Source organism: Suillus plorans (genome assembly GCF_016647745.1).
Source record: "Suillus plorans strain S12 chromosome Unknown HD556scaffold_2, whole genome shotgun sequence".
Lineage (NCBI taxonomy): Eukaryota > Fungi > Basidiomycota > Agaricomycetes > Boletales > Suillaceae > Suillus > Suillus plorans.
In genome coordinates this window covers 346,847-359,904 of record NW_024537386.1, presented here as the reverse complement: position 1 = coordinate 359,904, position 13,058 = coordinate 346,847, and the positions used below count along the sequence as shown (strand labels likewise).

General features: G+C 45.3%; 3 protein-coding genes across 3 annotated transcripts; 1 reads left to right on the top strand and 2 right to left on the bottom strand.

The window, feature by feature from the left end:
* Positions 1–5,000: 5,000 nt before the first annotated feature.
* On the bottom strand, positions 5,001–6,547 carry HD556DRAFT_1302881 (uncharacterized protein; the record flags this gene model as incomplete). Its single annotated transcript, XM_041299563.1, has 6 exons — positions 5,001–5,287; positions 5,395–5,623; positions 5,699–5,743; positions 5,794–6,345; positions 6,407–6,466; positions 6,497–6,547. The coding sequence occupies 6 exons, from the start codon at positions 6,545–6,547 to the stop codon at positions 5,001–5,003; spliced, it is 1,224 nt and encodes a 407-aa protein (XP_041166865.1).
* Positions 6,548–7,930: 1,383 nt separating this feature from the next.
* HD556DRAFT_1436358 (uncharacterized protein) lies at positions 7,931–10,404 on the top strand (the record flags this gene model as incomplete). Its single annotated transcript, XM_041305565.1, has 12 exons — positions 7,931–8,145; positions 8,311–8,351; positions 8,403–8,456; positions 8,507–8,614; positions 8,663–8,680; positions 8,732–8,947; positions 8,995–9,021; positions 9,074–9,241; positions 9,288–9,305; positions 9,354–9,959; positions 10,009–10,107; positions 10,160–10,404. The coding sequence occupies 12 exons, from the start codon at positions 7,931–7,933 to the stop codon at positions 10,402–10,404; spliced, it is 1,815 nt and encodes a 604-aa protein (XP_041166864.1).
* A 222-nt stretch (positions 10,405–10,626) lies between these two features.
* Positions 10,627–12,897, bottom strand: HD556DRAFT_1436357 (uncharacterized protein; the record flags this gene model as incomplete). The annotated part of the gene is made up of 6 exons (XM_041305564.1): positions 10,627–11,780; positions 11,828–11,995; positions 12,044–12,147; positions 12,196–12,581; positions 12,691–12,771; positions 12,832–12,897. 6 exons carry the CDS (start codon positions 12,895–12,897, stop codon positions 10,627–10,629), a joined length of 1,959 nt encoding a protein of 652 aa, XP_041166863.1.
* Between the last annotated feature and the right edge of the window lie 161 nt (positions 12,898–13,058).

Here is a 13,058-nt window from a genome sequence, read left to right as displayed (position 1 = left end):
GAAAATTATCACTACTACTTTCACCTATAGCCTTCCAAAATTCTACATAGACACTATATATTTCACATACCTCCTAACTATTACTACTTACTTTTCTACCTCTGAGTAGCAGGAGGTCATCCAATATTAGTAGTTCTTAGCTGAATTATGAAATATTATTCTTTCTTTATCTGAAACACTCCAAAACACCAATAGTAACCTGACATTCACTATTCCTAACATTCTCTACCCTTCTGACATATTCCTAACACAATCTGACACCTAACCTAACCCAAAAGTATCAGACCTGATGTTTTTGTCTTTGGACTAACTTTTTTTTTGTATAACTAATTATTCTACTTCCAAACAGCTAACCCCTTGGGTCGAATGCACTTGTATTGCAAGTATAGCAGACTAGGCTGTGTAAGACTACAACATTCATATTTGGCTGGGTGCTTACTTTGTGTAGTGTCCAGCCATTGTTGTATTCCTATATTGTCTTCTCAGTTTTGGCGCCGCTTAGGAGTTTCTTATGTATTTTATTAGTTTCCAACATTATTCCCTGAAACCTAAATCTGAATCTGACCAACCTGACATTTCACTTCAGATATCATAATTATACCTTTGGACATTGTTTCCCACACTCAGATTATTGACCTCACACCCATTACTAACCACTAAGACTTTTTCCAGACCGCAGACCCTTAGGTTGAATGCATTTGTCACTCAAGTATAGCAGATTAGGCAGTGCAAGACCACAACACATATATTGTTGGTTTGGTGCTTACTTTGTATAGTGCCCAACCATTATTGTATCTCTACATTGTACATTGGCCATGTTATCATATCTGTTGTCTTTAACTTCAAAATGTCATGCTCTTATCTGTTCTTCAATCACTTGTTTACTTAGTCATGCTACCTTCATATCACTGTTCTTAGATGTTCTCTAAGTCTTCACTTCTTATAAGCATACTGATGACTAGGGTCAAGTTTGAGATTGTACATGTTCTCGACTCTGACTTGGAAATCAGTGGAAATATAGCAGGGATATGAGGCTTATAAAATGATGCTCATACAGACAGTTTTTTAACTTAAGTATTTTATAGTGATAATTAGGTATTCTAGTATTTTATATGACCTCTCTTAGCTTTAATTATTGCTTCTATCCTTCTAGGCATACTCTTAATCGACTTCTGGCAATTCTCTGCTGTAATATTTCTCTATTCTACTACTACCCTCTTCCATAGCTTCTATACTCTTTTAGAAGGGGTTTCATAGGCTTGAAGCTTCTTCTTGAGTGCTCCTCAGAGATGTTCAATGACATTGATATCAGAAGATTGTGCTACCAGTCAACAATATTAATACTGTATTCTTTAAACCATTCTCTGGCTCTTCTGGATATATGCTTGAGATCATTATCTTGTTGGAAAATGATGACTTCTTTATTAATTCCTGATTCAGCTATACTAGGCAGCAAGTGGTCATTTAAAATATCTACATGCTGTTCAGCATCTATCCTCCCCTCAACCTCAGCAAGCATTTCCATATTATTGCATCTCATATAGCTCCATACCATTATAGAATGTACTCCAAACTTAATAGTCTCACTAACCTATCTGTCTGTTAGAGCATCATTCTTTATTTTCTATATATATACCTTTCTATACAACCCAATCCTATTGATTTTGGTCTTATCTGACTATATAACACACTTTCAGTCCCTTATAGTTCAGTTTTAATGGGCCAAAGCAAAGGCTAGTCTTCTCTGCCTATGTTTGATAGAGAGAAGAGGCATGTTTTTCTTTGTTACTACCTTGAGATAAGCTGTCTTAAAAACATTTCTCCCACACAGTAATCTATTTCATGCTAATAACAGCATCTATCACATAATGCTTAAATAGAAGCCCTGAAGCAGTACTACAATATGATATCAGAATGCTCTTAAGGTGTTTGTGTATAATATCATAGATAGTAAAAATATAAAAACATATAAACAGTTTTTGAGCCACTGTATAATACTTACACTAAGTTGTCTTTATAATCTTGCCTCTTATTCTACTAGTACTAATACATTATTTTGATCAAAGATGCTTAAATTAGACAAAGAATTGATGTACTTATGTGCTATCAACAGAGCAGCAGGTGATGACTTGATTTAAGAATTAAAAAGGCTTACACTCAATGGAGGATCAACATACTCATATAAGCAGTCCACTCGCCTGCAGACGGTCATTCAAGTTGTCGATTTGTTACAGCAATAAACAATTGTAAACTATGTTTGTGGTGTCCCTATCCTCATTCGACGCTGACCACAACACTCTAATATGCCGATGATTGCGCACTCTCGATAGTGCTGTGTACAGCTGACCATGTGCGAACATGTCAGTCTGAAGGTCGAGCACGGTCCATCACAGAGTCAGGCCCTGCAAGCCGTTGAACATTGTCGTGTATGTGGCATGCAGCAGAAACTGTCTGTGATTCACCGTCCAACTCAACCTTGGCGGATTGAAAGCAAAAGTGATGCGGGAAGACAGTGGATCTTGCCTGTCTGTGGCATCTGTACTTCCACGAAATGTCTGTGCAGTGCTGGAGCCCCTTCAGTAACATTTCCTGACTTAGTCGGACAGCCAAAGGTTGAGATTCGACCCAGTGAGGCGGGCCATCCAACGTGGGCCCAAGCATAGCTGATCACGGATGGGCCCACAGCTGGGAATAGTACCCATGCTGGCGGGTCGGCCAAGTGTGAGATCAATAGGATACAGGTACTGAGAGTGACGGATGGGCCCTGTATATATGTCTCAGAAAGAAGAACGGATTGGCCCAGCTGAATATTCTATATCCATGTCATCTCGGAAGGGCTCTGCTAGTGATTTTGGGCCCAAGCGCTGACCAGTAGGTTTTGTTTTGGCCCAGCATGTTATCTCGGAAGGGCAGATGGTTGGGATTTGATATCGGAAGAGCTGGCCAATCATTTTTGGCCCAAGAGAAGATGTCGGAAGGATTGGCGGTTGGCCCAGCTGATATAGGAAGGGCCGACTAGTTATTTTTTGGCCCAGGAGAATGTGGATATGATCTCGGATGGGCCAACGGATGGGCTCGAGAAAACATGCAGTTGATGTTGGAAGGGCCGACTAGGTTTGTTATCAGCCCAGGAGAATACTAAGACTGGCGGTTGGGCTCAGCGAGTAATTTGTGGGCACAAGTGCCGACTAGCAGTTATTTGTTGTCCCAGCATAAGAGCCGGCTGGTGGGCATGCATCTGATATCGGATGGGCTGGCCGATTGTGTTTGGGTTCGGGAAATGATTTTTGGGGAAGGATTAGCGGTTTAGCCCAGCAGATCCCGGGAGGGCCGACCACTCATTTTTCGACTCATCCAGGAGAATTGCATATAATCTTGGAGAGGAAATGGTTTGGCTCAGGAGAACAAACATTTGATATCGGAAGGGCTGACTAGTTGTTTTTCAGCCCAGGAGGACAATCAAGTTATCTCGGAAGGGCCAGCTCGTTATATGTCAATATGTATACAATTTTGGAAGGGCCGACTGTTGCGCCCAGCTTATTTTCAGTGTGATATCGGAAGGACTGAAGGTTTAGCACGGTTGGTTATTTTACCACGGGTGTACACCAACCGATTACACAAACGGTTGGGCCCAGCTAGTTATGATTGGCCAAGGGAATATGAATTTAATATCGGAAAGGCTGACCATTGAGCCACCTTAGTTCTTTGATGATTCACAAAAGATATAATTTCGAAAGGACCAATTCACCATCATACTATCAACGACGATAAGCATCTGATTTCCACTTAAGTCATGTTTCAGATGAATTTGTTTCACATAAGTCAGTTTGATATCTTAAGGCTCGGAAGACTATGCCTCTGAGCTCCACATGGGTCAGGGATGATGAAATTTGTGACATCGGCAGGCGGCAGTGATATCGGAAGGGGATGGTTTTGCTGCGTATCCCTGATTAGTCTTGGAAAGGTAGACAAATGGCCAATAATTGGTCTTCAAGGATGTGGATTGAATGAATTTCACACTGGAAGGTGTTACAAATGGAACAAACAAATGTCCGTTTGGTCCCAGCAGACTGCGATTGTTGGACCAACCAACCTCACATGTTTGTGATCGGTAGTTAGAATTGGATATTTTGAGATCAGTGCCTATAATTTGTGGAAGGAATATCTCGGGTGACCATGTAGTTATATATATTGACATGGTACGTGAACGACTGGTGAAAGTGGAATAAAGGAACGGCATGAATGCAACCCGGAACATATTCCGTTCTGAGATCCATACACCGGGCGCGTGGCAAACATTATTCGGCGGTCAGTATCATTACGGATGTTAATCCTAATGCAAATATGAGGTGAGGTAGGGATGCAACTTGCCGGATGTTCCTGACATGATATTCAAGAACATGATTCGGAGTGGTAATTATCGCCAGAATGAGATATGTAAAGCTAGCATTTTTCTCTGTGCCTAAGTGAGCATAAGTGCATTGTGAGAAATGATCACGGGAGATACGGCATATCAATGCCAGAGCCTGCTATGCATATGCTGACACATGTCGAAGGGTTCTTTCCATCAAGGGTGGGAGATACAGTGGGATCAGAGGACGAATCATCCTGTCATGGAGTTGCACTATATTCTACATTGACATTAGGACGGAGCATTATATGTAATGGCATTAATATCATCAGATGTATGAACAGCTGGTATGTATACAATCCGGCGATATAAGTGGATCATATTTTAACCACTTACAGGCGCATAAAGTGACGCATATCTTAACCAGACAGGTCAATATATTGTAGGAAGCAACAATGCAGTCTATATCTACAACATACATGGACCCGGGACCGAACTACAGAGGACGGCGACCGGGAACAGCATAATAAAGAAAACAGTAGCTAAAAGTACAACATATAAATATATACATTGTCAACCTGGTACTATTACATTAAGTTTTCCGGAAACTTGTTGGTTCTAGATGTACTGTAGGTGCTGACACTACTATCTACCGGGCATCTGAGGCGTTGAGCCTTTGCTCCAGTGCGTCTAACCGCTGGTGGAGGACATTCTCCACCGAATGCACTCTTACCTCCAAGGCATCCACCCGCTCATTGGTGGCCAGGAGATCCAATCTCCTACCGAGGTCCCGGATGCCCTGCAAGATGTCTCTTGCAGTTGGCTCGGGATCGGTGCGGTTTTCCAGTGCAGGCTGATTGCCCTGTTCCGGCCGACGGCTTGTGCCAACGGTTGGGACTGTGCTCATGGGCACACCAGCCGGCGGGCCAGGCTTCTCTAAGAGTCATTTGGATTAGTTTCAAGTCCCTCATCGGATTTGAAAGCAAACTCGCCTCCAACTATTTTGAGCTCAACCCGAGGGGGTTGGGCAAGTGATCTCTTACCCGGGGTCTTGGAGATCGCGCAGGACGTCTTCATGCGTGTTCTGGAGTTTCTGGCTGGCTGTGATGTAGCCGCGGCCGCCTTTGCTTGCATTCTCTGCCTGACACCGACGCCGTCGATCGCACAGGTGATCTTCATCTGGTCGCAGTTTGCACATGCAAGTCGAGTGTATCCAAACTTTTTGTCCGGAAGGACAATGCAGGGTATATCCAATTTCGTGCACTTGTCGCACTGCCAAGGATGGTAATGAATGGAATGCTTGAAATATGTTAGCCGCAAACTCCTGCTATGTACTGACAGACTTACCTTCCACAGTGTTGCGATCTGAGAATCTTGACCCCATTTGGCAGGCTAAAAGAAAAGTGTATCATATCTGTTTCGTCGGCGACATCATCTTCCACTTGCCTTTTTTTATCATTACGATGTTGTCTGTGAGTCTTCTCCCGTGTCTTTGGGTCCCATGTCAAAACAGTCTGCTCTGGCGTCTTCGTGGGCGCCATTGAGCTGGGCAGAGGGGTGAGTGGTTCCAAGGCCTTTGTTAAAGTTGGCGGGGGAGAATGAGGTGCCATGGCACCAAAAGTTTGCAAGGAAATCGTATCTTGAGGTTTTTCCGTGTGGGGGAGAAGCTTTACGGGAGTCTGGACATCAGCTATGGGACTGCCTTTCGGACCGTCAAGAGATGGAAATGATAAGACAGCTTGTTGCACATCCATCTGAGCGAGAGAGGCAAGATCAGGTTCTGTCTTGTCGGAACCGGTAGGAGCTCGATAATGGATAGTCTTCTGGAAACATGGATGATCCTTAATGCATGGGTCATTGTCGCCGATGGTTGTCCAGTCCGGCGACGATGTAAACATGCCGCCTTTAGCGTACTGCCGTACGACCGCTGCGCATGACAGCAGCTGTGGAGAGAATGAAGTTGCGCTCCCTCCATAGAGTTTTAAATCTTTTGCCTGAAAAAAATGATGTCTGCAATCCAAAATTAACTAGACAATCAACGGCAACCGGACGTACCAAGCGCCTTGCAATCTCATCCAACAATGCCAACGCCGTCGCTGAATCGCCTTCTTTCAACTTCATACATCATTTGATAAGGGATTGAACATCTTTCAAAGTATCATTGAGGGCAGCATTTGCTTCTTCGGAAGGTGTCATAGGAGTATGTGACCGATGTTGGTGAGTTGGGGTAATGTGATGTGGAAGGGAAAGAGGAATGACTCTGAGAAATTTTACGACTGTCGGGATCAATACCAATTTGTCGGTTGTGGGTGTTTCCAAGACCGCATGGCGAACATAGAACAGCAGTGTTAAGACCATGCACAAAGGGTAGGACTGATTTCAAGGGGCTTGGCTTCAGCTCGTGCGCTGCGCCCCTTACCCGAGTATGTGCCCTTAATTTCAGAATGATGTCCGAAGAAAGTCCAAGGACATCCGAAGCGCGGGAAAGTTCGGAAGGACTTTCCGGACGAGTGCAGGTAATTTCCAGATGAGTGCGGGAAAGTTCCGGAGGAACTGCCGGAAATTACAATGAGGTTTCGTCCTGATACGGATACGTGTAATGGCTACTTAGGACACGTCCTAAGTAGAAGCAAACAGAGGAAAGGCTGCAAGGACAAAGTCTGAAGCAGAATAGGTCCGGAGGACCGCAGGAAAGTTTCGGATGAACGTCCGGAAACTTCGGAGGATCGGATAAGTGGATGAGCGGAGGATTGGACAAGCGGAGCTCTGGCCTAGGGAATTTCTCCCTAGGCCTGAGATGGATATTGGCTAAGTCGGAAGACTAGAACTGATATGAGGACTTAGGGTGAGATCTAGTGCGAGGACTAATATGATATTCAGACTGAGGAACTACCGGACATATACAAGAGTTTTATATACTAAGGAAATAACGGAAAGATCAGTAAGCAAGAGTCCGAGGCTATGTATGAAGCATAAGCAAAGTTATCAAGCGCGAGTCGGAAATGGAGCATAGGTTAACAGATCAGTAAGCATACCGGTAGTAAGTATAACCGAGATACCGAGGATAAGGAATATCAAATAGAGGAATAGGCTGTGTTAACGTTATATGCACAGGAAATGAATTAGGAAGCTTATCGTATATCGGATCGGACCGGACCGGACCGGAGGTTCGGATGAGAAGCGTGGATATACGGAATATGACATTAGGGTGATAGGACAAAGGATGAATGATGCAGGTTAGCTGCAGAGGTATGGAGGTCTGATGTACGGAGGTAAAGGGATCTGATGTTGATGTGCAGATGTGGATGTACAGAGGTGCAGGAATCCGGATGGGTAGAGGACTGGAGACATGGATAGGGCGTCCGAAGGTCCGGATGAGGCGTGGGAATATTGTCGGATGTAGGTCCGGAATACGGGATATGACAGGCAGCATGGACCGATATAATATAATAATAATGTAATAGAAGGATTTCACCGATCATTGTCCCACATATTTGGTCTCCACAGTCGGTGGTCCACAAATCAAGGTATATCTTGGCACCTCGTCGCTTTCTCGAATTCATTTTCACACAAACATTCATGTCTGAGAGACATGTTCATTTTGCCACTCCAGTCTCTTCGGAGGCTGGCGACTCACTCACTCCAGATGCTGGTGACATATGGACTAGCATCATGTTCAATTCTAATCCCACTCAAGATCATGGTGTTGTATCAAATGACTCCCCGGTAGAGCCACGCCCCGCATTGCAGGAGGACCCCATTGATTGGTGGGGCACATATGTCCCTTTAGAGTCGTGGGTTCCTCCAATACCGGATAGCATTCCGAGATTCCAAGGAATCGTCGGATTGGAATCCTATCCGATATATACATGCAAGTTCACCTTATAACCCCTATCAGCCGGTAATGATTAAAACATTTCCTTGGCAGTATATAAATTATGTTCCGAGTTACCCCATAGCTATGAATATCAGGTTGATTCTGTAGGAAAGCAAGAGAAAAGTAAGTTGTTACCTGGATCACTGGCATTGCTGAATCAACCTTGTCCCATAGATTACGAACTATGTTTTAATGGTGACTTTGATGAAGTCACAAGCATGCTGTCAGGTGAGTGCCATATTAAAGCCGAACATCGTTGATCTTACATGTTGTACTAGACATGTATGTTGTAGAGTTGCTCCACATGCCCAACTTTTTGACAGCCCGGCATTCCTGGTCAATGCGAGACATTGGTTTGTCACTGGCCGTCCAAACATCGGCAGAAGGTGCTTTGCTTCATTTGGTTATAAAACTCAACTAACTCACCAGATTAGGCTGCACAAGACCGGAAGGTAAGCAACAGCTGGCACTCACAATGGAGCTGATTTATTTGAACCCAACAGAAGATCTGGTACAATTGACCACAAGAACTCACACCGTCAATGACGATATTGAATCAACGCTCCCAACATATCATCCCTATGATTGTGGATGGGATGATACCATTTCAAATCCTTCAGTTTCACCTGAAGAATCGTCGCCGATGGATCCGTACGATTGTGGATGGGAGGATGACATCAATGTTACATCCCAGGAAACAATCATGCCGTTAGAGGAAAGTGAGTACATTATTTGCTTTCAGAAATCATAACTGACCCATTGTTAGTATTAACGGATGTAAGATCAAACGGAGGTAAGTACGCACCGGGCGCCAGGCAACAGTGTCATTTGACAAAACATCACAGCAAATCCGACTGAATTGTCCTACCGTCCTAGCGACAACATGCCATTTCCTATGGATGCTCCGATAATCAATGAGACGGTGCCCCTGAACGAGTCATTGACAGAAGATCTATATGACTGTGGATGGGGCGATATTGTGACTGCTGCAGCCATACAAGCAACAGATGAAAGTATGTGGGTCATTTACAAAGCGATGTGAGCTGACCAGGTGCAAAGATCTCACAGCTAATGCAGGTAAGTCACCGGTCTACTGCCAGGGATCGGTCTTACTGGACTCCATAGACATTGCGGCTGAGTCATCATATTCCAAGGGCGAGATGATCGCATCTGCTGCACCGGCAAATGATCCTTACTATGTCGGATGGGATGATCCTATGGACGACAGTGAACCTGCAGAAATTGCTTTGATGGCCGATCCGTATGATTGCGGATGGCAGGATGGCACAGTTCTGGAACATGATATTATGCCGGGAGACCCTACTGACGATCCATATGACTGTGGGTGGGGTCCATCCATGAATGTTGAGACCCAATATCCAGCAATGATGGAGGAAGAGGTTGCAAATAATGATGTCGACGACGGGCAGATGGCTGGCATGGTGCTTTCGGGCGCTGGCATGGAAAGCAGGGATGACCTTTATGATTGTGGGTGGGAAGATCCGATGGAGGGACCAACCATCATGCGGCTATCGGTGGACCGGACATTCTACGTGGAAACAGATGTCATTAACCTTACGTCTGAATCAGCCAGCCGATCGGTGGACCGGACATTCCATGAGGAGACGGATGTCTTTGACCTTACGTCCACATCAGACAACCAATCGGTGGACCAGACATTCGGTAAGGAAACAGATTTCCTTGACCTGATGTCTACATCAGCCAATTCAGGTATGTCATTTTTCACTGTCTCCATATTTTCTAATTCTGGTGGTTGCAGAGAGATCCATGTCTCCAACCGAACCCAACACATTCCAAGAGGTGGGAGAGTCCATGCGCCGCGCGATCCGACAGCTCAACAGCATAGGACATAGTGACTGTGAGTTTTCTGCATTTCCACTCCGATTACAGCTTACTTTCGTGTCGGACAGTCAATAGATATGTTCGCAACATTGTCGCACCAGGGGATGGACTTGTATATGACTCACGACCAGGACTCACATTCATGGCCAACCAGAATTTGTTTGGTGCATATGCTGAGGCAAGAGATCGGGTAACCAACCTCGGGGCTGACATCATAAACATCCATCGTTTACTCAACATTCACCGCCGGATCATGTACCCACTAGATGCGATGATAACCAGAGTGGAGCAGGAGAGGGATAGTATGCTATGACTATAGTTCCCTATGTAATCTAATATACACAAGGTTTGTATCACCTGCAATCACGAGAAACATGTTACAATATACACGACATGTGCCCGACCGATAGAATGACATCAAAGACACATCACAAAGTCCATTAGTCGTGACCAGATTGTGGTCTGTGAGTGACAGCTATCAGAATAGACACCCCGCGCCCCCCTCCCCCTCCCCCTATACAGAGACCCACATCAATCAAGGTTTTACATAATCGTTGTACCGAGAGTTGGGTTTCCGGGAACATTTACCCGCACCTGTTTGTGATGTCTTGCTCCTGGTCCATTTCAAGGGAGACCCATCGGTAGCCTGTTCAGTAACTTGTTTCTTCCCTGCCATTTTACCAACCTGTCTCACAATCCCCTTGGCCTGTTCAATTGCCACTTGACGCCTCGTCCGTTTTGCGGGAGACCTTTCCAACGATTCTTCAGCAGTCCTTTTGTGAACTCGGGTTTTTGCTCGGGTGATATCAGCAGTATTGACTTCCTGTGCAGGCCATTCAACCTGTACCCTGGGTGCACTGGCTGTGAGTTCTGCGCATGTTGCGGAAGGTTCATGCTCGACGCCTTTCCCGCCATGCTTGCGGACAGCATTCTGCGGGCGTTCTACCACTCTCCTCATCTTGTTGGGCTGGATATTTACTGTGGCGGGCATGCTAGGAGATGCAGGAACATCCTTTTTGGTTCTTTTGCCGGTGCTGACCAACTTTCCGGGTTGCTCATCATCGCTGCTTGTGTTGTTGCTGCTACTCATGGAGACCTGCCGTCTTCTCTTCCCTTTAGACTTGTTTGCTTTTTGCTGACTCGGAATCTCATCCTCTGAGTCGTCCAATCTGTCAACAGACTCAGCAGTGGTGATCGGTTGGTCGTTGACTTCATCGGCAGATGACTCATGTCCCTTGCCCTTCTGTGGACAATGCGGCAAGCTAGCTCCCTTTCTTTGAGTTGTTTTGGAACTCTGCATTTTCTTGGTATCTAGACGCGATGCTGATCTTCCTTTGGTAGACCGCTGTGGTTCAGGTTGCTCCCGGTTCCGGTTCCGGGACTGCGACCGCTGCTTGGGTTGTCTGGTTGTTTCTGTTGGCTTCGTCACCGGTACATCAATGTCGGCTGCCAGCACCATATCCTCTTTATCATTATCCCACCAACCAATGAATTCCAATACACGCGCTTCGCCTTCCTCCTGTCGGTTGTACCAGAATTGTAGCAGCTGAGCAGCGTGAACCTGCTTTAGCTTTGATGGCTCTGCAAGACTGTGCCCTTCGGGAAGACATTCTGCAGGTATGATCTCCGTGTATCTTGGTATCACATACTTCCATGGAACGGAAATTTTTGGATCTCCGCAACATTTCCCTAGCAACATTCAGATCACCCTCAAAGTGGGAGAGATGCCGACCTACTATAATGCCATGTTAAAAATGCTCGGATCACCGCTTTCTTCATATCTAGATCCACAGAGTCACATGCAGGGAGCACAGGATATCCGTCATTGCCCAGCTGAAGAATATAAGTCTTATCCTGTCGACCCTTCTTCCTGGTGACAACAGCATCGCCGTCCAAGTTACCGTCTGTTTTGCGTCAGCATGAATCTTCTGGCAGCATATTAAGGTCATTACCGAATGCGCTCTCGGCATAGAAATCCCATTCTGGCAAAATGATATCCCAGTTATGAGTCTTCATGAAAGAGTCTGCACTGCCATATTCATTGTTATAGTCGTGACTGTCGGAAATGTGAGAGGAGACATGGCAAAAGGATCGGATCACTCACCCGGCATCATGGATCTTACCCTCCTCATTTTTCCAGGCAGATACAATGAAGACCCTCATTCCGGCACGGTTCCACATCTCGGTCACAAAATGATGAATCATATCATCGCTTTTTTGCCTAGCAATGTCAGCCTTGACGTCGTCCGGAACACCTTGACAATTCCACAATTCAGCTGTCTCTTTGGCTTCTTGGAGCTCATCCGGTGACAATGATGCAATGAGCTGGTTAAGCTGCTTGGTGTAGTGGTTGATCATCTCTTTTGTGCCAGGCTTGGCTCCAGTCTCATCCTGAATTTTTTCTAACAGTTCCTTTTTTCGGAGTGTGTCTACCACACTTCGTTCAGTCCATTTCTGCCCTATCTTGATAGGAGGTTTCGATGGCTTCCTCTTTGTCCCTTAGCTTCAGAACCATGCCTCATAGGCCTGTGTGATGTTTTAGCTGGTTTTGTGGTGACAACAACAACAACAACAATGGTGATCATGATGAGAGACTCACCACTTTCCGATCCTTCAGTAGTCTTATAGACATCACTGGAGCCTTCATCCGAGCCTTGGTTGCAGCTGCTTTGGAGACCTTCTTTCATTCCAATGGCTCAGCTGAGTCCCATTGCTCAATGTAGGACTTTAGGATTGTAACCTCCTCCTGATTCAACAGAGGCTGCTTCCTGGTGTCAGATTCAGAGGCAGAGTCGTGGTCAGACATTATGGACTTAAGAGGATAGCAATAGAATTTAGTGATAGTGTGTGTTTGCGTGGGATTGTCAGTGGGTGTAAAATATGTGCAGTAAGTTATTTGCCCTCCTTTCATTTTGGCTAGTAAGTGAGGGGTAGTGGCTATTATGTGTCTACAATGTCTTATGTATC